The sequence below is a fragment of the Stomoxys calcitrans genome, chromosome 4 (genome assembly GCF_963082655.1).
Source record: "Stomoxys calcitrans chromosome 4, idStoCalc2.1, whole genome shotgun sequence".
Taxonomy (NCBI): domain Eukaryota; kingdom Metazoa; phylum Arthropoda; class Insecta; order Diptera; family Muscidae; genus Stomoxys; species Stomoxys calcitrans.
The window spans coordinates 99,983,564-100,010,947 of record NC_081555.1 but is presented as its reverse complement, the minus strand read 5'-3'; the positions used below and the strand labels follow the sequence as shown (position 1 = coordinate 100,010,947).

The following is a 27,384-nucleotide window of genomic DNA, read 5'->3' as shown; positions in this document are numbered from 1 at the left end:
GGGTTAATTTAAGCCTCCCGACATCTGACCTAAATATGGTTCAGATCAGACTGTATTGAGATATAGCCGTCATATAGACCGATTTGCCGATAAAGGGTCTGAAGCCCACAAAAGCTTTATTTATTATCCGATTTCGCTGAAATTTGAAACAGTGAGTTGTTTTGAGCCTCCCGATATCCGAGCTTAATATGGTTCAGATCGGAATATATCTAGATATAGCTGCCATATAGACCGATCTCCCTATTAAGGGTCTGAAGCCCATAAAAGCTTTATTTTTAACCGATTTTGCTGAAATTTGAATTTGGTGAGTAGCTTTAGGCCTCCCAACAAAGGACCCAAATATGGTTCAGATCGGACTATATTTAGATATAGTCATCATATAAACCGATCTCCCGATAAAGGGTCTGAAGCCCATAAAAGCTTTATTTAATACCCAATTTCGCTGAAATTTGAAACAGTGGGTTAATTTAAGCCTCCCGATATCTGACCTAAATATGGTTCAGATCGGTTTATATTTAGATATAGCCATCATATAGACCGATCTCGCGATAAAGGGTCTGAAGCCCATAAAAGCTTTATTTATTATCCGATTTCGCTGAAATTTAAAGCAGTGAGTTGTTTTGAGCCTCCCGATATCCGAGCTTAATATGGTTCAGATCGGAGTATATCTAGATATAGCTGCCATATAGACCGATCTCCCGATTAAGGGTCTGAAGCCCATAAAAGCTTTATTTTTTAACCGATTTTGCTGAAATTTGAATTTGGTGAGTAGTTTTAGGCCTCCTAACATAGGACCCAAATATGGTTCAGATCGGACTATATTTAGATAAAGCCGTTATATAGACCGATCTGACGATAAAGGGTCTGAAGCCCATAAAAGCTTTATTTAATACCCGATCACTCTGAAATTTCATATTTTCACCGGATTGTGACGAAATGGGGTTTACATATATACCCGAGGTGGTGGGTACCCAAAGTAGAATCAACACGTTCCCCAATTGGCAGAGTGACGATGAGCCACTAACAGAGGCAAATGCGCAGTGGTACCAGCGTGCCATCATGGTCGGCATCATGGTGGCGTAGTTGACTAGTCGCTATCCGAGAAATATACATTGTCTTAATCCAGGGTCACACCATAGCCACCAGGCGTGGAGGCCATTTATAAGACTGGGATGCTCCTTGACGCTGCTGTATGCGATCGCTAATATTTTGACTGTCCGACTCTCTTCGGTCACTCGTCTCTGTTGCTTGTTGCACGCGGCGCGTTGTGGGTGTCTATCAACACCTCGTACGTCCAACTTAGCTGTTAAGTTCTTCATGGCTTTTGATAGAGGATGACAAGTTAGGCTGGTTCGAATCTTATATACGAGGGCCTTATATTGAAGGCAACATTAAAAAATAAAACAGCATATTTTGGCAGAATTTTAATGGAACAGAATATTTTTAGCTATTTTTCCATTTTCTCTTAATTTTTCCAAAAATTATATTTTTTTCCTTTTTTTTTTGACGGCATTATAAAAAATTAAAATAATGGTTTTTATTAATTGTTGCTCTATTTCCATCTTCATTAAAATTTAATTCAATTCTATACTAACTATCCGATGATTGATTAAAAACCCCTTTGAGTTGTAATGTTTTGTTTTTTAGCATATTACGTATTTGAGCCTTTCTCTCATCATTGGTTAAATTGCTAAATAGCTTATCAGTATTTTGTGAAATATTCTGAAACATGACAGTATTGCCTATGGGAGAGGTTTTAATAAAATTTGAGGAACTTTTGATTAAGGAGGAAAATGACGACGATTGTTTGCTGGTGGAAGCACAAGTTTTTGATGTAGGCAGCTCGGAAGGTTCATTTGTCGCATTATGGTCAGATTCATTTGTATCACTGTCGTCATCATCATCTGCACTATCGTTATTGTTGTCCGTTTTGTTCTCCTCTTTGGATCTGAGTATGCTAACAGGACTATAACCCTGAGGCTTCTGTATGGGATTGGTATCGCCTTTTTGCACCTTAATGACCACATTGTTAAACTTAATGGATTTACGAGGCTCTATCAGGGGTCTAGCACTTGTGCCACTGGAAGATTTTTTCAGTGCGGCAGCAGAAGTCTCCTCTTGCAGGATATTTGCGTTAGTGCTACTTAGTTTCAAATTGGATTTTTTGGGGTCTTGCTGTGGCATCATTTCCTCATATAAATTGCATGGTTGTTTCTCCTCCACCTTAGTCCTGGTCGTCGTCTTCTCCTCTTCCTCTATGGGGGTCTCCCTCAATTCACTAGCATAGTATGACAGAGAACTGTTACTGGGCTCAATACTCATTCTCATGGGCAAAGTTGGAGCTGGCGGTGGAAACTCCTCTCTGATGTAGAGCATTTCTAGCTCCTCATCTAGACTTTGAATTTTACTCAAATACTCCTTGGCTCCCACATCACAGCCATAATTGTGATAGAATTTACACAGACGGCGTGCCTGAGAGAGATAATTTTTCATTACAGCAGCTGATTTGAATTCCAAAGCCTTGGTGGACATGGCCAGCAAATGATCGATGAAAATTTCCAAAATATTTGTGCGTCGCAAATTCTCAACGCCTTGATTGATAATGCGAGGATTGGGATTGTTCATGTCTCTCTGGAAGAAGAACTAGAAAAGGAGGTAAATTTAATAAAAACAAGTAAAAGTCAGAAATTAAAAAGGATAATGGTAGGTAACAACAAGATATCCTTTTTGTTGTTACAGCACGTTTCTGAGATTCTGATCTGGATTTAGCTAAATCCAAATACAAATCTTGTCCGTTTTCACTGCGTTTTATACACAATTCTTGAAAACAGTTGCATATTTTGGTACTTTTATCGATTATTCAGCCATGAAATCGGGCTTATTTGGGATCTAAAAATGAATCCTGCAAAAATGGGATTAATTTTTTGTATGGTAAAATCTGCAAAAAAGAACCATAAATCCGGATTTATTGGCCAATGTAAACGTACTTTTAGTCAAGAAGACAAAAAGAGCAAAACAATTGATTATAGGTCTGTTCGCGTACTTTTCCGGTAACACTACGTGCAAAATTGCGGCTTGTAAGGGCTCCAGATTGGGATGTGTATTACACACAGCTCAAGGAATACAATAAAATTACCAGAGCGGCAAAACGAGCCTCCTGGAAGTTTTTCTGCGAACAGGTCGACAGCGTTCATGACGCCACCAAGATAAAAAAATTTCTCTCAAAAACCCATGTCCAAACTGAAACTTTGGCAGACGACATGGGAGTGAGAGCAGAGACAACGGAGGACATGTTGAGGCCAACTCATTTTCCACAGGTTACGAAGGGACTCACGGAGACACCGGAATCTTTGAATAATGAAGTTGATCGAAGGTTTATAATAAAGGAATTTAAGGTGAAGGAATCCTTGAGGAACTTCAAACCATTTAAGTCACCCCGACCTGATGGAATATTTCCGGCGTTACTACAGAAAAAGGCAGGTTATGTGGCCAAAATTTTCACAGCGTGCCTAGGATTTTCATATACTCCGAAAGCCTGGCAGGTGGCAAGGGTGGTGTTTATACCCAAGCCCGGCAAGCCAAGTTATGCGACACCAAACGCCTACAGACCCATAAGCCTTACGTCTTTTCTACTCAAAACCATGGAACGTATGGCGGACACCATGATAAAGAAATAATGATACAAAATAGAATGCCTATATTAAGGGAAGGTCGGTGGAGACTGCCCTGCACGAGGTTGTGCATAAAATAGAAGAATCCTTCGATGCCAAAACGTACACACTGGCGGTATTCATTGACATCGAGGGGGCTTTTAGCAATGAGCGCACCGATACACTGATCCAGTCCTTAGACCAGTACCGGGTGGACCCGGTCCTCAGAGACTGGATAAACCATATGCTAAGGAACAGGTGGATACATTTTGTGTCCCATCTCAAGTGGCACAGGACACGCCACAGGGGAGCATTTTATCGCCACTCCTATGGGTGACTACCATAAATGACCTATTACGGATGCTGACTGAGGAGGGATTTGAACCCGTCTGCTACGCAGACGATGGTATAATACTTCTAAGGGGTAAGGCTCCGAACGAACTATGCAGAAGGGCCGAAAGGTCTTGCATATGGCATATGACTGGTCCAGACCCAGAGGTCTCAATGTCAATCCAGAGAAGACTGAAATATGCCAGTTCACGAGGAAGACAAAGGTGGGCCAATTTAACGCACCACGTTTCCTCAATAAGACGATTTCGATATCTTCTGACAAGGTCAACTACTTAGGTGTGATCTTGGACAAGAAACTAAATTGGAAGTGTCACATTCGGGAGCGTACTGAAAAGGCTCACAGATGTTGGGCACTATGAAGAGGGGCCGTAGGCTCGAAATGGAGCCTGAATTCAAGGATAGTCCACTGGCTCTACAGAAGCGTGATTAGACCAATGCTTACTTACGCCTCAGTAGTTTGGTGGACTGCTATGGAGAAACAGTGCAACATAAGGACCGTACAACAGGTTCAGAGAACATGTTGTCTTGGCATAGGTGTAGCGATGAGGACCATGCCCACTAGGGCACTGTAGACTATTCTCGATATTCGACCAATTGACATACAGATTAAGTCACACTTAATCCCAGCGGCTATGAGACTAAAGGCGATGGGAGGATGGGAGCAGCTCATACCACCGCAGTATAATGGAGGCGACGATAGGAAAACTGGAAGGAAGGGAAGAGGTTTCCGATCGAATACCTGAGATGAACCTTGAAGTCGAATGCGAGGCACTGTTGCCATCGGCACAGTCTTGGATTGACGGAACCCTAGTATTGCCATCTGGAAGATCATGTTACACGTATGGATCATAGCTAGGGGCCTGGAGGTTTACATTGAGAATCCAAAGACCCAACCCAAAGACGGTCCTGCAGGCGGTGATCCGAGCGATCACGGAATGCGTGAAGTTGTGTGGTGCTAACGCGAGGATGTCGAGTGTGAACATCTTTACCGACAGTCAAATTGCCATAAGGGCAATAACAACCAGGACGGTAAGGTCACGAACAATCTTGCAGCGTAAGAGGGAGATTAACGCCTTCTCAGAGGATGGCAATATCCGCATCGTTTGGCTGCCGGGCCATAACGGAGTAAGGGGAAATGAATAGGGCAAACAAAAAGAGGACTGCCGTCAATAAACTTGGTTAACCCGAAGCCTTTCGGGTCGACGCAGTCCGAGTTAAGGAAGTGGGCGACGAATGCTCATGCAACCCTGTGGAACAGCGAAACGGTCGGTAGGACGACGAAAATCCTATGGGGGGATCCAGATCGTGGGAAGACGAGGCTATTACTGAAAGATAGTAAGAAGGAGGTCAGTATAGCTATTGGTATCATAACGGGACACAAAGGACTTTGAGCTCACTTATGTAAAATCGGTGCGGCAAGTGATAGCATGTGTAGGGCATGCGGGGAAGATGATGAGACGTTGTAGCATTTCCTTTGTCATTGCCCGGTTTTCGCGTCTAACAGATACCGGCACTTAGGTGGAGACACTATACCAGACATGAACCAACTTGGCGGAGTAGTATTGAAAACAATTAAGGATTTTGTAAGCAGCACGAAATTCCTAACTTAAAATTTTCTTTTTAGGGGTTACTTTATAGTTTTTAGAGCACACAACAAACCGATTACTGGCTTAGGTGTATGTCCATAGTGGTTCAAAGAGTTTCAACCTAACCTAAGGGCTCAAGAAGTCAAACCCAGAGATCAGTTTATATGGGAGCTATGTCAGGTTATAGACCGATTTAGACCGTACTTGGCACAGCTGTTGCAAGTCATGACAAAACACCACATGCTCAATTTCAGTCAAATCGGACAGAAATTGCGGCTTCAAGGGGCTCAAGAAGTCTAATCGGGAGATCGGTTTATATGGGAGCTATATCAGGTTATAGACCGATTTGGACCGTACATGACACAGCTGTTGGAATTCATGACAAAACACTATATGCGAAATTTCAGTCAATTCGAACAAAAATTGCGGCTTGTAAGGGCTCACGAAGTAATATCGGGAGATCGGTTTATATGGGAGCTATATCAGGTTGTAGACCGATTTGGACCGTACATGACACAGCTGTTGAAAGTTATGACAAAACACCACATGCTCACTTTCTGCCAAATCGGACAACAATTGCGACTTCCAGGGGCTCAAGAAGTCTAATCGGGAGATCGGTTTATATGGGAGGTATATCTAAATCTGAACCCATTATGGCCCATTTTCAATCCCCAACGACCTACATCAATATTAAGTATCTGTGTAAAATTCAATCTGCTAGCTCTACGCGTTCGACCGCTATCGTGATTTCGACAGACGGACGGACGGATGGACATGTCTAGATCGATTCAGAATGGCGATACGATCAAGAGTATACCCCCATCTTATGGTGGTGGGTATATAAATGATTTGGATCATACTTAGCATGGATGATGAAAATCGTAACATACCATTATGAGCGAAATTCCAACCAAATTTGCAGCCAAATCACTTAACAATTGCACCCTCTTGAGGCTCAAGAAATCAACTCGGGAGATCGGTTTATATGGGAGCTATGTCATGTTGTAGACCGATTCGTACCATACTCAGTATAGCCGTTGTAGGTCATAGCAAAAATCAACCGAAATTTCAGCCAAATCGGTTAAAAATTGCGCCCTCTAGAGGTTTAAGAAAAACTAAGCATGCAGGTTGGATGTCGTACCAAAACACGGCGTGCCGAATTTTAGCGAAATCGAACAATAATTGCTCCCTCTAGAGGCTTAGGAAGTCAAATCGGTATATCCGTTTATATGGGATCTATATCAGGTTAAAGACGGACTTGAATCATACTTATGATGATTGTTAAAAGTCATAACCGGACGTGATTTTCTAAATTTCAGCCAAATCGGTTGATAATGGCGCCCTCTAAAGGCTCAAGAAGTAAAATCGGGAGATAGGGGATTATATGGAAACTATATCAGGTTATCGACTGATTTTCACCATAACTAGCATGGGTGTTGGAATTCATAACAAAACACTATGTGTAAAATTTTAGCCAAATCGTGTAACTATTGCGCCCTCTAGAGGCCCATGAAGTCAAATCGGGAGATCGGTTTATATAGGCACTACATTAAGTTAAAGACCGATTTGCACCATACTTATCACGACTATTGAAAGACGACATAGCAGATCGGCACTTGCAAAATTTCAGCCAAATCGGTTAATAATTGCACCCTCTAGAGGTTCAAGAAGTGAGTCTCTAATCAGGTTAAAGACCGATTTGACTAAATCGGTCTTTAAATCGTATACAAATTGCTCGCTCTAGAGCCTCAAGAAATCAAGTCGAGATTTTGGTTTATATGGAAGCTACATCAAGTTATTGAACGATTGAGAACATTCTCACCATGGATGCTGAAAGTTGTACCTAAACATTATGTGTAATATTACGCCCTCTAGAGGCTGAAGACATCAAATTGGGAGACTGGTTGATATGCCTGTTATATCAAAACATGGAGCGATTGGGCCCCAAAAGTTATCATGCTTTTGACAGACAGACGGTCGGACGGACGACATGGCTAAATTGGCTTACACCCAGAGAAATTAGTCGGTTGATATCAGCAAACACTGTCTGCTGATATTAAATTGAAATTTAATTTTTGAAGAGTCTGTACAAATTTTTTGAACTTCTAAACAACAATTGAGGCATTTGCTATATACTAATAAAAACATGAGCCAATTTTGGTCGTTAATTTTTTGTTTTGATGCATAAATATAACATTGTCTGCTATTATTTAAATTCAGTCAAAAAATTGACAAATTGTAGAAACATCACCCGTAACATTAAGAGTCGTAGGAAAATCCTTCCTGTCAAATTTCGCGAGAATGGGTTAACAAATGAGCACTTTATTTCAATATTTCTCAAAATCGGGCGAACATATATATGGGAGCTATATCTAAATCTGAACCGATTTTGAGCAAACTTCTCAAATATTGTGGTAGTGGACGTTGAAATCTTTGTACAAAATTTTCGCCAGAATGGCCAATAAATAAGCTTGCAGTGGCTCTAGAAGTGAAAATCGGGCGATATACTTATATGGCAGCTATATGCAAATCTGCACCGATTTCTATGAAATTCACCAGTAATGTCGGAAGTGATAAGAAAATCCCTTCTACCAAATTACAAGAGAATCGGTTAACAAATCAGCACCTTAATGCAATTTTTCTCGGAAATCGGACGAACATTATATATGGGAGCTATATCTAAACCTGAACCGATTTCGAGCAAACTTCTTAGATCTTGTGGTAGTCGTCACGGAAAGCGTTGTGCCAATTTTTGGCAAGATTGGTCAATAAATGGGCTTGCTGTGACTCTAGAAGTGAAAATCGGGCTATATATATGTATGAGAGCTATATCTAAATCCGAACCGATTTCCATGAAATTCACCAAAAATTTCAAGAGTCAAGAGAAAATCTTTCCAGCCAAAATTCCTGAGAATCGGTTAACAAATAACCATTTTATTGCATTATTACTGCAAATCGGACGAACATATGTATATATGGAAGCTATATCCAAATCTGAACCGATTTTTTCCAATTTCAATAGGCTTTGTCTCTAGGCCCAAGAAAATGCTTGGGCCTAGTTTTAAGACCATAGGATGAAAACTGCGACCTGTACTTTGTATTTGTGTACATGGACAGACAGACGGACAGGGCTAAATCGAATCAGAAAGTAATTCTGAGTCGATCGGTATACTTATCAATGGGTCTATCTCTCTTCCTTCTGGGTGTTACAAACAAATGCACAAAGTTATAAAACCCTGTACCACAGTAGTGGTGTAGGGTATAATTACTCTTGTCCCATTTTCAGCAGACTTTCTGCTGTTACAGCAGACATTTTTGCTGTTTTGACTAACACATTTTTTTGAGTATGGAAGCTATATCCAAATCTGAACCGATTTTTTTCCAATTTCAATAGGCTTTGTCTCTAGGCCCAAGAAAATACTTGGACCTAGTTTTAAGACCATAGGATGAAAACTGCGACCTGTACTTTGTATTTGTGTACATGGACAGACAGACGGACATGGCTAAATCGAATCAGAAAGTGATTCTGAGTCGATCGGTATACTTATCAATGGGTCTATCTCTCTTCCTTCTGGGTGTTACAAACAAATGCACAAAGTTATAATACCCTGTACCACAGTAGTGGTGCAGGGTATTATTACTCTTGTCCCATTTTCAGCAGACTTTCTGCTGTTACAGCAGACATTTTTGCTGTTTTGACTAACAAATTTTTTTGAGTATAGAATGCAAATGCAAATTTTGCCCATGAACATTCCACTAAGGAACAGGGGGAAAACTTCTCACACATCAATGAGTGCAGTCCGATTCAAGTTTAAGCTCAATGATAAGGGGTCTCCTTTTTTTAAAGCCGAGTCCGAACGGCTTTAGTACCTTACAAATGCTGCCAGCATTAGGAGGGAAAACAACCGCTGACATTTTTTTCTGATAGTCTCGTCAGGATTCGAACTCAGCGTTCAGCGTCATAGGCGGACATGCTAACCTCGGCGCTACGGTGGACTCCCTGAATCTAGAATATCCAGACAATCAAGAATACGTGGACTTTATAGGGCTTTAGATCAATACTTCAATGAGTTAGAAACGGAATAGCAAAATTAGGGTAGAGTTACACAGTGTTATGACACTCGAATGCCGATTTATGCTACAACCTACTGTTGAAAAACTTACCTCCACATCTATGGATTCCACCGATCTTCTGCGTGCCACCATTTCCTTTTTCTTCATTTCGATGTTGTGCCTCAGCAATTGCGTTTTCCTTCTCAATTTGCCATTGGTCCTCACATGATGTTGTTTCATGCCCACCAAACCCCTGGCTCCCTCATCGGGCATTAGACATTGCTCTTCCTGCTCACCCTCTGCCAAGTCCATAAGAGATCTGGCATTTTTGGCCAACAACTTTAATTTGAGCATATCATTCTCTACCAAATTTTCAAAAAGCTTTTTATAATTCAACTTAGGAAAATACACCGCAGGGAATTCCAAATTCCTGAAGGCAATCATCATATGCATCAAAGGATTTGCAGTGACATCAGCCAATATGGTGTACAAAGTATTCAATGAGTACTCCGGTATGCTCTCAAACAAGTTGCGCTCTCTTATAAAGTAATCACTTAAATGCTTCTCTCTTACTCTTTGCTTGAAGCTATCGATGAAACGCAAGAGAACCTCTCCCAAAAACTCTTCGGGCCAAGCGTGATAGTCTCGCTCACATTCCCAAAATAAATGAGAGCGCAAATGATCCAAAGCAAACATGAGCGATTTATTTTTCTCACAGGGTTCCACAAAGCTTTTGAGCAAAGCTTTGGAGATCATGAAGACTTTGATTTGAGCATTGGTCAAATGCTGTTCCAAATATCGCTCGGCCTTGGGAAAGACAATGCGCCATTCGATGTCACGGAAGGGATTGCGTAGCTTTTTGGGCGCATAACCCAAAGGGATGACATGAAATCCAAAAGTTTCGATGCGTTTAATCATGGCCCGGGTGGGCCATTGGGTTTGTTGTCCTGTTTGGGGATTTGTGGACATGGGTCTAGTCCTCAGGCGAAACTCAAAAGCACATCTGGGCCATTCGGTGACATTTTGGGCCACATATATGGCCGGTATCAGCTCATAGCGATTGGTGTATATCGAGCTGCCCCTAAAGGTGGCTGCATCCATTTCATTATGGGATATGTGCAATTGCTCTGCCAGTCTTCTGCGTACCAATTCTCCAAAATACCGCATAAACTCCATGGAATTCAAATAGCATTGGGCCAAAAGCCTGCGACGTTTTTCCAAATCCAAGCGATATTGTTTGAGAGCCTGCAGAGTGTCATAATCTCTGTAATCCTGCCTATGATGGTCATCTTCCTCCTCATCGTAATCACTTTCACTGTCCTCCTCATCGTCGGTGAATTCTTCTTCCTGCAATGGTTGCACAAAATTCTCCAAGGCCGATATGCAAGAGTCCGGCAACACCTTGGCCTCCACTTTCTGGCGATCCCGGCCATTGCTCATTTGCAATTCCCTTAAGGGATGCTGAGTATTCAAATGGGTGATAAAAGCATAGTCATAATCATTCTCCGAATCATCTCCGCTGCCCAGCAGGTTGCCAGTGTGGCTCAAGGACTTTTTACTACCATAAGGACTGGTGGTGCCATAACCCGAGCTGCCCTCGCTATAAATCTCCTCATCATGGGCCATGGATTTGGCATGATTAGAATCTTCCCTTAGGCGTAGTCTTACAAAACCCTTCCATTTGATATCATTGAGTAATTTGCCATAGTCCTCTTTGTATGGAGTGCTCTCTCGAAAATCCATTTCCATGTCCACCTTGCAAAGGGGAGATATTGAATCATAGTTGGCATCATTGGGCCGAGCTATATCGATATTCTCAAAGACCATGTAAATTGTTTGAGGTTGCAGCAGCTGCGGCTGGTGTTTGTCGGGGCCATGGCTAAAAGGAGGAAAATCATTGTCATTATTTAATTTTTATGAAATTTATGGGGGAATACATGGAAAATTTTTCATAAGAAATTTTGAAGACTCTTCAAATTGAAAATTTAAGTTCGTTCATCTTTGACATTTTTTTTGGCTTTGATTTTTTCATTTTCATATTTTTCCACTTACACTGGCTTGTAATTAATCCACTTTGCCACAGCCACATCCAGCGGATTTGCCAAAAGTATTGAATGTTCTTCCAAATTCTGATTTAGTTCCTTTTCATTTGCCAGCAACTCATCGGCTATGGTAGAAAGTTCACTGTAACAAAGAGGACAGAATATCTTTCATTACATAAAAATGAAAATTTTGCGTTTTGTTTGTTAGTTTGTTTGTCTGTTCCGTATAGACACAACAAGTAAAAGCGCCGAATCTTGGGGTTCGGCCGGGCCGAATCTTGGGATTCGGCCATCACTATGGATTCTGTTAAAAATGTATGCAAAATAAATTTCGATGAATATCAAGTATCTGCCAAACCAACAAAAATTTTAGCTTCTAGGAACCGAACAAGGATGATCGAGAGACCAGTTTACATGGGAACTATTGGGTTGCCCAAAAAGTATTTGCGGATTTGGAATGAACTTTAATCAAATATACTTTTTTTAAACTTTTTTTCTAAAGCAAGCTAAAAGTAACAGCTGATAACTGACAGAAGAAAGAATGCAATTACAGAGTCACAAGGTGTGAAAAAATTTGTCAACGCCGACAATAAGAAAAATCCGCAATTACTTTTTGGGCAACCCAATATATCTGTTTATAGACTGATTTAGACCGTATTTGGCACAGCTTATGGAAGTCGTAACAGAACAACGCATACAAAATTCCAAAGCCAAATCGAACAAAAAATGCGGCTTGGAAGTACTCAAGAACTTAAATCGGGAGATCGATTTATATGGGAGCTATATCAGGCTATAGACCGATGTAAGCCGTACTAGGCACAGTTGTTGAATGTAAAATGCAAAATTTCAGCCAAATTAAACAAAAATTGCGGCTTGTAAGGGTTCAAGAAATCAAATCGGGAGATCGATTTATATGGGAGCTATATCAGGTTATAGACCAATTTGGACCTAAACAGAATACTGTGTTCAAAATTTCAGCCAAATCAGATGAAAATTGAGGATTCCAGGGTCTCAAAAAGTCATATCGGGAGATCGGTTTCAATGGGAGCTATATCAGGTTCTTGACCGATTTAGACCGTACTTGGCGCAGTTGTTGAAAGTCATAACAGAAAACTACATGCAAAATTTCAGCTAAATCGGATGAAAATTGAGGCTTATAAGGGCTCAAGAAGCCAAATCGGGAGATCGGTTTCAATGGGAACTATATCAGGTTCTTGACCGATTTTCGCCGTACATGGCACATATGTTGGAAGTCATAACAGAACACTATATGCAAAATTTCAGCCAAATCGGATAAAAATTGAGGCTTATAAGGGCTCAAGAAGCCAAATCGGGAGATCGGTTTCAATGGGAGCTATATCAGGTTCTTGACCGATTTTCGCCGTACTAGGCACAGTTGTTGGAAGTCATAACAGAACACTATATGCAAAATTTCAGCCAAATCGGATAAAAATTGCGGCTTCCAAGGGCTCAAGAAGTCAAATCGGGAGATCGGTTTGTATGGGAGCTATATCAGATTCTTGACCGATTTAGACCGTACTTAAAACAGTTATTGGAAGTCATAACCGAAGACTATGTGCCAAATTTCAGCCAAATCGGATAAAAATTGAGGCTTATAAGGGCTCAAGAATTCAATTCAGGAGATCGGTTTATATTGGAGCTATATCTAAATCTGAACCGATATGGCCCATTCGCAATTCCCAACGACCTACATCAATAGTTAGTATCTGCGCAAAATTTCAGGCGGCTAGCTTTACGCGTTCGGCCGCTCTAGTGATTTCGACAGTCGGACGGACGGACATGGCTTACGTTCTTTAATTGGCTATGACAGAACATTTGTTCCACTAGCCGAACGTAGAATAGCGTTCCAAGAGCCTCGATCTTCTGCGCTCATTCTATAATCTCTGACACCAAGTTTCGTGGTGTCTCTCACCACTTGATCTTTCCATCGGGCTTTTGGTCTTCCCGGTTTGTGTGTACCATTGTATTTGCCTTCAAATGAGTTCTTTGCTGGAGCTTCCATTCTGGAAAAATGACCTAGCCAACGCAGCCGTTGTATTTTGATGCGTGTAACTATGCTATCGTCGTCATACAGCTCGTGGTTCATACGTCGCCTATATTCCGCCATTAACGCTAATTGGTCCATATATTTTAAGAAGAATCTTTCTCTCAAAAACTCCAAGAACTGCCTCATCTCCTTTCACAAGTACCCTTGCTTCAGCATTATATAACAACCCGGATAGTATCAGTGTCTTGTATAGTGTAATCTTCGTCTGTCGAGAGATGGCCATGTTTCTAAACTGCTTACTTAGTCCAAAGTAGCATCTGTTTGCCAGTATTATTCTTCGGTTATTGTCAAAACTGGTGTCATTCGTTTCGGTTACGGCGGTGCCGAGCTAGATAAAGTTCGTCTTCTAGAAGCTTTAATTTTGCTGGTTTGACAGATGTTTGGTATGTAGAATAAAATTATGCCCTTCATCCAAATTTATTTAATATAAATTTTTAGCAGAATCCATGGTGGTGGGTTCCCAAGATTCGGACCGGCCGAACTTAGCACGCTTTTACTTGTTAGGTTTTAGAGCTCACAACAGGTATCCGTAACCTTTTTTCATTCAACCTGACATAGCTCCCATATACACCGATCTCTCGATTTGACTTCCTGAGCCTCCAGAGGGCGCAATTATTAACCGATTAGGCTGAAATTTTGAAGTAGGGGTTTGTTATGACTTCGAAAAATAGTGCCAACTTTGGTTCAAATCAGTTCATCACCTGATCTTCATCGGTCTCATTTAAACCGATCTTGCGATGTGACTTCCAGGGCCTCCAGAGAGCGCAATTACTATCCGGTTTGGCTGACATTCCACTGCTATGTTAAGTATGATCTAAATTTTTCAATAAGTTCAACTATTTCGCACCTTTTTGGTACTTTTTAATACCTTTTTGGTACTTTTTAGTACCTTTTTTGTACTTTTTAATACCGTTTGGTACTCTTTAGTATCTTTTTGGAATTTTTTTTTTTAGTCCAAAAACTCTTTAAGACTCCGCATCTTTAGTTGCCATGGAGCAACCAAGACACGCCACAGGGGGCATTTTATCGCCACTCCTATGGGTGACCACCATAAATGATCTATTACGGATGTTGACTGAGGACGGATTTGAAGCCGTCTGCTATTCAAACGACGTTGTAATACTTCTAAGGGGTTAAAGATCCGAACGAACTATGCAGAAGGGCCGAAAGGATTCTGCATATGGCATATGACTGGTCCAGACCCAGAGGTCTCAATGTCAACCCAGAGAAGACTGAAATATGCCAGTTCACGAGGAAGACGAAGGTGGGCCAATTTAACGCACCACGTTTCCTCAATAAGACGAATTCGATATCTAACAAAGTCAAATACTTAGGTGTGATCTTGGACAAGAAACTGAATTGGAAGTGTCACATTCAGGAGCGTACTGAGAAGGTTCACAGATGTTGGACACTGTGTAGACGGGCCGTAGACTCGAAATGGGGCCTGAATTCGAGGATAGTCCACTGGCTCTACAGGAGCGTGATTAGACCAATACTTACTTACGCCTCAGTAGTTTGGTGGACTGCTATGGAGAAAAGGGCACCATAAGGACCATACAACAGGTTCAGAAAACATGTTGTCTTGGCATAGGCGGAGCGATGAGGACCACGCCCACTAGGGTTCTGGAGATTATTCTAGATATCCGATCCATTGACAGATTAAGAGTGAGGCAGCCACTGCGGTTATGAGACTTCAGACGTTGGGAGAATGGATTAAGGATGAGAGCAGCTCATACCATCGCGGTATAATCGAGGCGACGATCGGAAACCTCTTCCCTTCCCTGGAAGGAAGGGAAGAGGTTTCCGATCGGAAGTCGAGTGCGACGCATTGCTGCCATCGACACAATCTTGGATTGACGGAACCCTAGTATTGCCATCTGGAAGATCATTTTACACCGATGGATCAAAGCTAGAGGACAGAGTGTGTCTGAGGGTCTACAATGAGAACCCAGGGACTGAGATCTGTTTTAGACTGCCTGACCATAATACGGTCCTGCAGGCGGAGATTCGGGCGATCACAGAATGCGTGTGGTGCTAACGCTAGGACATTGATTGTGAACATCTTTACCGACAGTCAAATTGCCATAAGGGCAATAACAACCAGGACGGTAAGGTCACGAACCGTCTTGCAGTGTAAAAAGGAGATTAGTGCCTTCTCTGAGGATGGCAAAATCCGCATCGCCATAACGGAGTATGGGGAAATGAAAGGGTAGACGATTTGGCGGTGAAGCCCAGAGGACTGCCGTCAATAAACTTGGTTAACCCGAAGCCTTTCGGGTCGACGCAGACCGAGTTAAAGAAGTGGGCGACGAATGCGCATTCAACATTGTGGAACAGCGAAACGGTCGATAGGACGGCGAAAATCCTATGGGGGGGATCCAGATCGTGAGAAGACGAGGCTACTACTGAAAGGTAGTAAGAAGGAGGTCAGTATAGCTTTTGGTATCATAACGGGACACATTGGACTACGAGCTCACTTATGTAAAATCGGTGCGGCAAGTGATAGCATGTGTAGGCCATGAGGGGAAGATGATGAGACGTTGTAGCATTTCCTTTGTCATTGCCCGGTTTTCGCGTCTAAAAGATACCGGCACTTAGGTGGGGACACTATACCAGACATGAACCAACTTAGGGGAGTGGTATTGAAAACAATTAGGAATTTTGTAAGTAGCAAGGAATTCCTAACTTAAAATTTTCTTTTTAGAGGTTACTTTCTAGTTTTTAGAGCGCACAACAAACCGATTACTGGCTTAGGTGTATGTCCATAGTGGTTCAAAGAGTTTTAACCTAACCTAAGGGCTCAAGACGTCAAATCCGGAGATCGGTTTATATGGGAGCTATGTCATGTTATAGACCGATTTAGACCGTACTTGGCACAGCCGTTGGAAACCATGACAAAACACCACATGCTCAATTTCAGTCAAATCGGACAAAAATTGCGGCTTGTAAGAGCTCACGAAGTAATATCGGGAGATCGGTTTATATGATAGCAAAATTCAATCTGCTAGCTCTACGCGTTCGACCGCTATCGTGATTTCGACAGACGGACGGACGAATGGACATGACTAGATCGATGCAGAATGGCGATACGATCAAGAGTATACCCCCATCTTATGGTGGTGGGTATATAAATGATTTGGATCATACTTAGCATGGATGATGAAAATCGTAGCATAACATTACGAGCGAAATTACAACCAAATTTGCAGGCAAATTACTTAACAATTGCGCCCTCTTGAGGCTCAAGAAGTCAACTCGGGAGATCGGTTTATGTGGGAGCTATGTCATGTTGTAGACCGATTCGTACCATACTCAGTATATCCGTTGAAGGTCATAGCAAAAATAAGCCGATATAATTTTAGCCAAATTGGTTAAAAATTGCGCCCTCTAAAGGCTTAAGAAATCTAAACGAGAGATCGGTTCATATGGGAGTTATAAACACATTTCGAACACATTTCGAACCGAACACTGATTTTGATAATAAAATTCAATGATTTGCAAGCGTTGCTCGTTAGTAAGTCTATTCATGATGAAATGTCAAAGCATACTGAGCATCTTTCTCTTTGACACCATGTCTGAAATCCCACGTGATCTGTCAAATACTAATGCATGAAAATCCTAACCTCAAAAAAATCACCCTTTATAAGGTTATAATCCATTTAAGACCATACTAAACATGTAGGTTGGATGTCGTACCAACCTACACGGCGTGCCGAATTTAAGCGAAATCGAACAATAATTGCTCCCTCTAGAGGCTAAGAACGTCAAATCGGTATATCCATTTATATGGGATCTACATCAGGTTAAAGACGGATTTGTATCATACTTATGACGATTGTTAAAAGTCATAACAGAACGCGATTTGCTAAATTTCAGCCAAATCGGTTGATAATGGCGCCCTCTAGAGGCTGAAGAAGTAAAATCGGGAGATAGGGGATCATATGGGAGCTATATCAGGTTATAGACTGATTTTCACCATAACTAGCATGGGTGTTGGAATTCATAACAAAACACTATGTGTAAAATTTTAGCCAAATCGTGTAACTATTGCGCCCTCTAGAGGCCCAATTAGTCAAATCGGGCCTGCAACTCAATTACCAAAGAAAGTACAAAATAGTACCAATTGTGGTACTAAACGTACCATTTCTGCATCTTTTGGTACGATTTTGCAATTTTTTTTCCACAACTCATTGTTTCGAGACTCTCTTTAATTTGAGCCCAAGAACATATTCCTGGCCCTCTCCGTTCGGCTTGGTCGCAAATAGGGCCTTTTCTTATTATTTGGTACTTTTTAGTAACGTAATGTACGAATATCACCAAATCCCGTCTTATGCCGTGCCTATGTCCCAAGACCCAACATTCGTGCAAAATTGCATGATTCTAGCATTGGCTGTTTGGGCTGGTCGAACGATCAGTTAGTCAGCAATCAGTGAGTCACGCGTCTCTTTTATATAAATTGAAAAAAAAAAATTATCTTAGAGATTAGTTGTATAATCTCTATCATTATTTAATGGTCATTATATTAAGTGACCATTAAATCAAATGTTATAGAGCATTCAAAGGACATCTACTTTAAAACACTTGTGAAATCACTTGAGCACTTCACCCAAAGTGCTCGATCGCGATAATTAAGGTTTTCAAATCAATGAGATGTCAAGATAAGAAAAAATGAATCAAGACGTCAGCGATCTCAAATAAGCACCATCTATGTAAATTTCCGTAAAAAAAGCATTTCAGCTGAAGTTCCTTCCTGTTTACACTAACCGTATCACTCGTTCATGCTATGTAATTCTAGGTGAATTCATTGAAGTTTTGTTTCATTGGAAAAAATGTTATTTATATAGTTTTTCTACCCTTCACCACTACAGTGGTACAGGGTATTATAACTTAGTGAATTAGTTTGTAACAACCAAAAGGAAGAGAGAGAGACCTATTGATAGGTATACCGATCGATTCAGAATCACTTTCTGATTCTATTTAGCTAAGTCCCTCTGTCTGTCCGTAAAGTACAGGTCGCACTTTTCATCCGATCGTCTTAAAATTTGGTACAGGCATGTTTTTCGGCCTAGAGACGAAGCCTATTGAAATTGGAAAAAATCGGTTCAGATTTGGATATAGCTCCCATATATATTGTATTGGGTTGCCCAAAAAGTAATTGCGGATTTTTCATATAGTCGGCGTTGACAAATTTTTTCACAGCTTGTGACTCTGTAATTGCATTCTTTCTTCTGTCAGTTATCAGCTGTTACTTTACGCTTGCTTTAGAAAAAAATTTTAAAAAAAGTATATTTGATTAAAGTTCATTCTAAGTTTTATTAAAAATGCATTTACTTTCTTTTAAAAAATCCGCAATTACTTTTTGGGCAACTCAATACAATATATTCATCCGATTTTCAGTAATAATGCAATAAAATGGTCACTTGTTAACCGATTCTCACGAAATTTAGCAGAAAAGATTTTTTTAACGACTGTCGACATTACTGGTGAATTTCATGGAAATCGGTTCAGATTTAGTTATAGCTCTCATATGTAAATGTGTTCAAATTTTGACAAATTTTGTTCAGCGATGAGGCTCATTTCTGGTTGAATGGCTACGTAAATAAGCAAAATTGCCGCATTTGGAGTGAAGAGCAACCAGAAGCCGTTCAAGAACTGCCCATGCATCCCGAAAAATGCACTGTTTGGTGTGGTTTGTACGCTGGTGGAATCATTGGACCGTATTTTTTCAAAGATGCTGTTGGACGCAACGTTACGGTGAATGAACACATTTCGAACCGAACACTGATTTTGGTAATAAAATTCAATGATTTGCAAGCGTTGCTCGTTAGTAAGTCTATTCATGATGAAATGTCAAAGCATACGGAGCATCTTTCTCTTTGACACCATGTCTGAAATCCCACGTGATCTGTCAAATACTAATGCATGAAAATCCTAACCTCAAAAAAATCACCCTTTATAAATCACCCGATTTTCACCCCTAGAGCCACTGAAAGCACATTTATTGATCAATCTTGCCAATATATTGCACAACGCTTTCCTCGATGACAACCACAATACACATAGAGTTTGATCAAAATCGGTTCAGATTTAGATATAGCTCCCATATATATGTTCGTCCGATTTCCAGTAATATTGCAATAAAATGGTCTTTTGTTAATCGATTTTCTCGCAATTCGGCAGGAGGGATTTTCTCTTGACTCTCAATATTACTGATGAATTTCATGGAAATCGGTTCAGATTTAGATATAACTCTCATACATATATATCGCCCGATTTTAACTTCTAGAGTCACAGCAAGAGCATATATTGATCCATTTTGCCAAAATTTTGCAAAACGCTTTCCTCGACGACTACCACAGTATCTGAGGAGTTTGCTCGAAATCGGTTCAGATTTAGATATAGCTCCCATATATATGTTCGTCTGATTTTGAGAAATATTGCAAAAACGTGGTCATATGTTTGTCCGATTCTGTTGAAATTTTGCAAGACGGATTTTCTTATGACTCCCAATATTACTGGTGAGTTTCATAGAAATCGGCCAAGATTTAGATATAGCTGTCATATATGTATATCGCCCGATTTTCACCTTAAGAGCCACTGCAAGCGCATTTATTGACCAATCTTGGCAAAATTTTGCACAGCGCTTTCTTCGACCACTTCCACATTATCTGAGAAGTTTGCTCGCAATCGCTTCAGAATTGGATATAGCTCCCATATATACGTTCGTCAGATTTTGGGTTATTTGCCATAATGTTGCCATTTGTCAACCATAGTTGTCATAGACTCAATCACACATAGGAGAACACAAAATGTTCTCTAACTGTAATGATATGATGAAATTTCGAATATCTTATCAGCTTTTTGTTCTGGTGCATGGTGACAATTTGAACATAAATGGGTACACAATATGTTGGCAATCTTATCATAATGATAAGAAGTATCGTCAACATAACTTTCTAAAGCCCCATCATCTGCAGAGTAATGCAATTCGGAGTCAGATACTTTTAAAGTAGTCCATTGGTTGTAGAAAGTGCGAATGAGTCAAATCGTTCATATTTCAAATACATGTACATTAGAGTGTCCCAACAAGTAAAAGCGTGCTAAGTTCGGCCGGGCCGAATCTTATATACCCTCCACCATGGATCGCATTTTTCGAGTTCTTTTCCCGGCATCTCTTCTTAGGCAAAAAAGGATATAAGAAAAGATTTGCTCTGCTATTAGAACGATATCAAGATCCGGTTTGGACCACAATTAAATTTTATGTTGGAGACCTGTGTAAAATGTCAGCCGATTCGAATAAGAATTGCGCCCTCTAGCGGCTCAAGAAGTATAATAGAGAGATCGATTTATATGGGAGCTGTATCAGGCTATAGACCGATTCTGACCATAATAAACACGTATGTTGATGGTCATGAGAGGATCCGTCGTACAAAATTTCAGGCAAATCGGATAACAATTGCGGCCTCTAGAGGCTCAAGAAGTCAAGATCCCAGATCGGTTTATATCGCAGCTATATCAGGTTATGAACCGATTTGAACCTTATTTGACACAGTTGTTGAAAGTAAGAATAAAATACGTCATGCAAAATTTCAGCCAAATCCGATAGAAATTGCGCCCTCTAGTGGCTCAAGAAGTCAAGTCCCCAGATCTGTATATATGACAGCTATATCAGGTTATGAACCGATTCGAACCATACTTAGCACAGTTGTTGGATATCATAACTAAATACTTCGTGCAAAATTTTAGCCAAATCGGATAAGAATTGCGCCCTCTAGAGGCTCAAGAAGTCAAGACCCAAGATCGGTTTATATGGCAGCTATATCAGGTTAGAGGCCGATTTAAACCATACTTGGCACAGTTGTTGGATATCATAACAAAACACGTCGTGCAAAATTTCATTCCAATTGGATAAAAATTGCGCCCTCTAGAGGCTCAAGAAGTCAAGACCCAAGATCGGTTTATATGGCAGCTATATCAGGTTATAGACCGATTTAAACCATACTTGGCACAGTTGTTGGATATCATAACAAAACACGTTGTGCAAAATTTGATTCCAACCGGTTAAGAATTGCGCCCTTTAGAGGCTCAAGAAGTCAGGACCCAAGATCGGTTTATATGGGAGCTATATCAGGTTATGGGGTGAGATGACTAGGTAAGGTTGAGTGGGTTGCCCACCAAAAGGTGATTTCACTCGGAGACCAGTCTGGCCCATTGTGGTACTCTAGATAGAAAGGAAAGAGCAAGAAGATGTGAGACCTCGGACTGGAGGTTATACACGAATAGAAGAAAGACAGAAGTAGTAGAGAACCCGAGTGGTGGGATGAAGAAACGGACATCCCCACACAAGCACGGATGTACCTACGACGGAGCTTATGACATATTCCGTCGGAACCATGCTGTTCCTTCAACAAGTGTCAGCACATCTACCAGAGTTACTTTGGCAAGCTCAACCAGATCAAAGGAGAGCCTACGTCCCTGCAGACCCGGGCAAGAACACAGCAAATCCTCAATAGTCTTCTCTTTATCCTCCACGAAACCTCGGACTAGAGGTTATACACGAAAAAAAGAAAGAAGTAATAGAGAACCCGAGCGGTGCGGTGAAGAAACGCCCATCCCCACGCATGTATCTACGCCGGAGCTTATGGCATACCCCGTCGGAACCATGCTGTTCCTTCAAAAAGTCTCAGGAAACCTACCAGAGTTACTTTGGCAAGCTCAACCAGATCACAGAAGAAAGGAGAGCCTACGTCCCTGCAGACCCGGGCAAGAACACAGCAAATGCTCAATAGTCTTCTCTATATCCTCATCGAGGGAACTTCTACAGAAGTCGTTGTACGGTATTTCCATGCGTGCCGCCATGCGGCACCCTGTACGGTTATGATCCCTCATCGATCTGTTATGGAACGCCAAAACTCTCTCGTCCTCCTCCGGCCGATAAGGGGTCATAGTGCCTTTGTATTCCATCAACCATCCACCGAGTCCCATCTCGCCACCGACACCACCCTGGCCATCCCCACTACTGTGTTGAGTAGCTCGACAAATGTCACGTAGGCAAGGCCACTGACTGGTCCGCCCGGCGCAAACGAACCCCTTCAGGCGCTCTAGTCCACACTCTCTTTCCCTGGAATACCTTCATGCCCATGTCAGCTTCACATTGTGGGCCCGGAGCCTATCCAGGGATAGAATCAAAAAAAACTATTAACAAGTAAAAGCGTGCTATGTTCGGCCGGGTCGAATCTCGGGGACCCACCACCATATATTCTGCTAAAAATTTATGCAAAACAAATTCAGTTGTAGGGCATAATTTTATTCTACATACTACACTTCTCTTAAACCAGCAAAAATTAAAGCTTCTAGGAATAGAAGAAGGATGATCGAGAGACTGGTTTATATGGGAGCTATATCAGGTTATAGACCGATTTGGACCGTACTTGGCAGTTGTTGGATGTCATAAGAAAACGCGACATGCGAAATTTCAGTCAAATCGGACTCAAATTGCGACGTGTAAGGGTTCAAGACGTCAAATCGAGAGATCGGTTTATATGGAAGCTATATCAGGTTATAGACCGATTTGGACCGTACTTGGCACAGTTGTTGGAAGTCATAATGGAACACTACGTGCGAAATTTCAGTCAAATCGGAAAAAAATGCGGCTTATAAGGGCTCAAGAAGTCGCATCGAGCCATCGGTTTATATGGGAGCTATATCAGGTTATGGACCGATTTGGACCGTACTTGGCACAGTTGTTGGAAGTCATAATGGAACACTACGTGCAAAATTTCAGCCAAATTGGACGAAGATTGCGGCATCCAGCGGCTCAAGAAGTCTAATCGGGAGATCGGTTTATATGGGAACTGTATAACGATTTGAACCGTACTTGGCACAGTTGTTGGAAACCATAACAAAACTTTACCTGCGAAATTTCAAGCAAATCGAACAAAAATTGCGGCTTGTAAGGGTTCAAGACGTCAAATCGGGAGTTCGGTTTATATGGGAACTATATCAGGTTATAGACCGATTTGGACCGTACTTGACACAGCTGTTGAGAGTCATGGAAAAACACCACATGCTCAATTTCAGTCAAATCGAACAAAAATTGCGGCTTGTAAGGGTTCAAGACGTCAAATCGGGAGTTCGGTTTATATGGGAGCTATATCAGGTTATAGACCGATTTAGACCGTACTTGACACAGTTGTTGGAAGTCGTAACAAAACACTATATGCGAAATTTCAGTCAAATCGGACAAAAATTGCGGCTTGTAAGGGCTCAAGAAGTTAAATCGGGAGATCGGTTTATATGGGAACTATATCAGGTTATAGACCGATTTAGACCGTCCAATGCACAGTTGTTGGAAGTCATAACAAAACTCTACCTGCGAAATTTCAGGCAAATCGAACAAAAATTGCGGCTTGTAAGGGTTCAAGACGTCAAATCGGGAGATCGGTTTATATGGTAGCTATATCAGGTTATAGACCGATTAAGACCGTACTTGATACATTTGTTGAAAGTTATAACGGTACATTACGTGCAAAATTTCAGCCAAATCGGACGAAAATTGCGGCTTGTAAGGGCTAAAGAAGTCAAATCGGCAGATCGATTTATATGGGAGCTATATCTACATCTGAACCGATATGGCCCCACTACCTATATCAATATTAAGTATCTGTGCAAAATTTCAAGCAGCTGTCTGTACGCGTTCGACCGCTATCGTGTCCGGACGGACATGGCTAGATCGATTTAGAACGTCGAGATGATCAAGAATATATACTTTATGGGGCCTTAAACGAATATTTCGAGGTGTTACAAACGCATTGACTAAATTAGTATACCCCCATCCTATGGTGGTGGCTATAAAAAAGATTTTTTCAAAAAATTATAATTGGACAATCATCTATGAAGTAAAATAAGAATCAATCAAAATTTGAAACTGGTGGTTTTCTTTGGTTTAGTTTAGAGACAGCATCCTACGAATATCGAAAAATCTTAAATTTTGAGCCAAAAAAACATTTTTTTTTCAGTGTACCTTTCGTAATTTTTGAAAAACTGCATTGCCAGCACACTTTGATTCATAATAAATTCACATAAGTTTTCATTTAATTCCCTTTGAATTTTTGTCTCCAGCTGACGATTGAATTCCTCGCGACGAAAATCATAACGCAAACGTAAATCTGAAGCGGGAGGTGAAGTTTCATCACTGCCGCGCAAACGTATGATAGGATGTAATTGTAAATGTTTATGTTCCTGGGAGTGACGACCTTTGGCACCGCCACTACTGGCACTACTGCTATTGCGTTTCTTCTTCTTATGCAGCTTTCGTTGCTTTTTCGCCTGTTTCTTTTGTAGCAGGGCAATTTGTTTTCTTTGTTTCTCTTGCTGCCTGCGGGAACGTTCTCTTTGCGACTCTTTATATTGCAGCTCTTGCAGGGGATTATTGGGCTTCGGCAAGGGTTTGGAACTAGAACGACCCATTTTCTGCAAGAATTTCGCTTGTAACTACACTTTATTGCTGGAATTTTCAAATTTATTTTCGTCTATTTTTTATTTCCCGGACATGCATCTCGTTGTGCGGACAATTAAAAACTAATCACTATCAGCCGATGATGATAGCAATGAAGTGCGATCTCTATCAGTCAAACTTCGGCCCAACTCTTTGCCAGTGTTTAATTGACTTGGTACGGAAGGCATTGATCATTGAGATCTTCATGGCAATAATTTCTTGCTTTTTATCATACTCTGCCCATGTTTCTTATCGATTTTGTCAAATAAATTATATGTATATATATATTTCTTTTTTAATTTATTTACTACCTATTCCCTTTTATGTTTGTCTTCGCAGAAAAGCATTTTTATACAAAAGTTTATTTTTTATCATAAGGAACATTTTTAATGACTGGTGTGTCATGTCTTAGGCATTGTGTTAATTGTCACGACCGTCTGTCCCTTTGCTTGAGGATGCTACCTACATTCAACCGTTTTCTTGTTTTCCTCTTTTTGTTGCTGCTACAAAGTAGACTGTAGATGTGGTGCCACGGTTTCTGCAAGACCTCAAATAGCCCATTGCCAAGCCTTGGCATAGACTGGTGCTCCCAATGCAATGAATTCCATTGGCAACTTTATGCCAAAGCAAAGAGCAGTAACTGATAATTGAACTTGACTTAGTATGAAGGCAATAAAATATAAAAAAAAACTTGCGAGATATTTTTTCTAGATATTTTTATAACAACTTATGGCCAAGAAACCATTGTCGGTAAGAAAAACTTTGATAATACATATGTATTGGATTGCCCATATAGTCGGCGTTGACAAATTTTTTCACAGCTTGTGACTCTGTAATTGCATTCTTTCTTCTGTCAGTTATCAGCTATTACTTTTAGCTTGTTTTAGAAAAAAAGTGTAAAAAAAGTATATTTGATTAAAGTTCATTCTAAGTTTTATTACTTTCTTTAAAAAAATCCGCAATTACTTTTTGGGCAACCCAATAGCAATGAAAAAAAATTCACTAAAATTTTATGGCATATTTTAAGTTTTTTTCTATATTGGTTGGCAAGTGTATTTCCATGAAAAATCTTATCGGTCATAGAAAACATTGTCAACATTTCATTTCTAAAGGCCGAAAATAAATGATACTAAAACGACCACATGATAAAGAAAGAGGAACTTAAATGACCTTTGCCACAGGAATGGCTACTAAAAAAAAGGTAACTAAAGGATTGGTTACCTTTGCCAAGGAAAAGGATGCTAAAACTTCTCTTCGGCAGGGATGCTTAAACTGTACTTTTTCAAAAGAAAGCGTAGTAAAACTATCCTTTTTCAAAAGAAAGAGTACTAAAACTACCCTTTTCCCAAAGGAAAAAATACTAAAACTACACCTTTCAAAATGAAAAAAAGTAATAACACTACCCTTTCCAAAGGAAGGAGTACTTTCCTTTCGAAAAGGGTATTAAAACTACTCTTCTCTTTGGAAACGGTTTAAAAGTACCCTCTTTTTGTGCAAAGCTTACTAAGACTACCCTTGTTTTAGGGAAAGAATACTAACACTACCCTTTCTTTTTTGAAAGTGTACTGAAGTTAACCTTTCCCTTGGGAAAGGGTACCAAAACTACCCATTCCTTTGGTAAAGGGTAATAAACTACTCTTTCCTTTGGGAAATGATACTAAAACGAATCTTTCCCTTGCGAATGTGTACTAAAACTACCCTATCCCTTAGAAAAAGGTACTAAAACTAGCCTCTCCTTTGAAAAAGGGTACTTAAACTAGCTTTTCCTTTGGAAAGGGGTTCTAAAGCTAGCCATTACTTTGGGAAAGCATATTAAAACTACTCTTTCCGCTAAGAAAGTAAGTACTAAAACTTCTCTTTCCTTTGGGAAAGGGTACTAAAACTACCCTCTTCTCTGAGAAAGGGTGCTAAAACTTCCCTTCCCTTTGGGGAAGATTACTAAAAGATTATTTGTGGGAAACAGTACTGAAACTACCCATTCCTTTGAGAAAGGGTACTTAAACTACCCTTTCCTTTGGGAAGGGTACAAACACTACTCTTTCCTTGGGGAAAGGTGTTAAAATGACCCTATCCTTTAGAAATGAGTACTAAAACTAGCCTTTCCTTTGGAAAAGAGTTCTTAAACTAGCTTTTCCTT

The 27,384-nt window shown here is 40.6% G+C and overlaps 2 protein-coding genes across 9 annotated transcripts in view; one reads left to right on the top strand and one right to left on the bottom strand.

Moving 5' to 3' along the window:
• The window catches only part of LOC106090811 (CAD protein), a 96,505-nt gene that overhangs the window by 52,561 nt on the left and 16,560 nt on the right, over positions 1–27,384 (top strand). The gene's annotated exons all lie outside the window — the stretch shown is intronic.
• LOC106090810 (uncharacterized) lies at positions 1,514–25,301 on the bottom strand. Of its 2 annotated transcripts, XM_059366652.1 has the most exons (4): positions 24,774–25,301; positions 11,693–11,824; positions 9,752–11,519; positions 1,514–2,643 (listed from the first exon to the last, which is right to left on the bottom strand). In XM_059366652.1, exons 1-4 carry the CDS (start codon positions 25,217–25,219, stop codon positions 1,591–1,593), a joined length of 3,399 nt encoding a protein of 1,132 aa, XP_059222635.1. In that variant the 5' UTR covers positions 25,220–25,301; the 3' UTR covers positions 1,514–1,590. The 2 variants fall into 2 exon arrangements, with proteins under 2 accessions (XP_059222635.1, XP_059222636.1); XM_059366653.1 differs by lacking the exons at positions 11,693–11,824; positions 24,774–25,301 and adding an exon at positions 11,578–11,636.

What these genes read in the sequence shown, in the direction of transcription:
- LOC106090810 (XM_059366652.1), bottom strand. Translation starts at nt 25,219, where the DNA reads ATGGGTCGTTCTAGTTCCAAACCCTTGCCGAAGCCCAATAATCCCCTG. An exon ending in TGGATTAATTACAAGCCAGT is followed by an intron (nt 11,520 to 11,692) that starts GTAAGTGGAAAA and finishes TCCTCCTTTTAG; the next exon opens with CCATGGCCCCGACAAACACC. An exon ending in TGGAATCCATAGATGTGGAG is followed by an intron (nt 2,644 to 9,751) that starts GTAAGTTTTTCA and finishes CTCCTTTTCTAG; the next exon opens with TTCTTCTTCCAGAGAGACAT.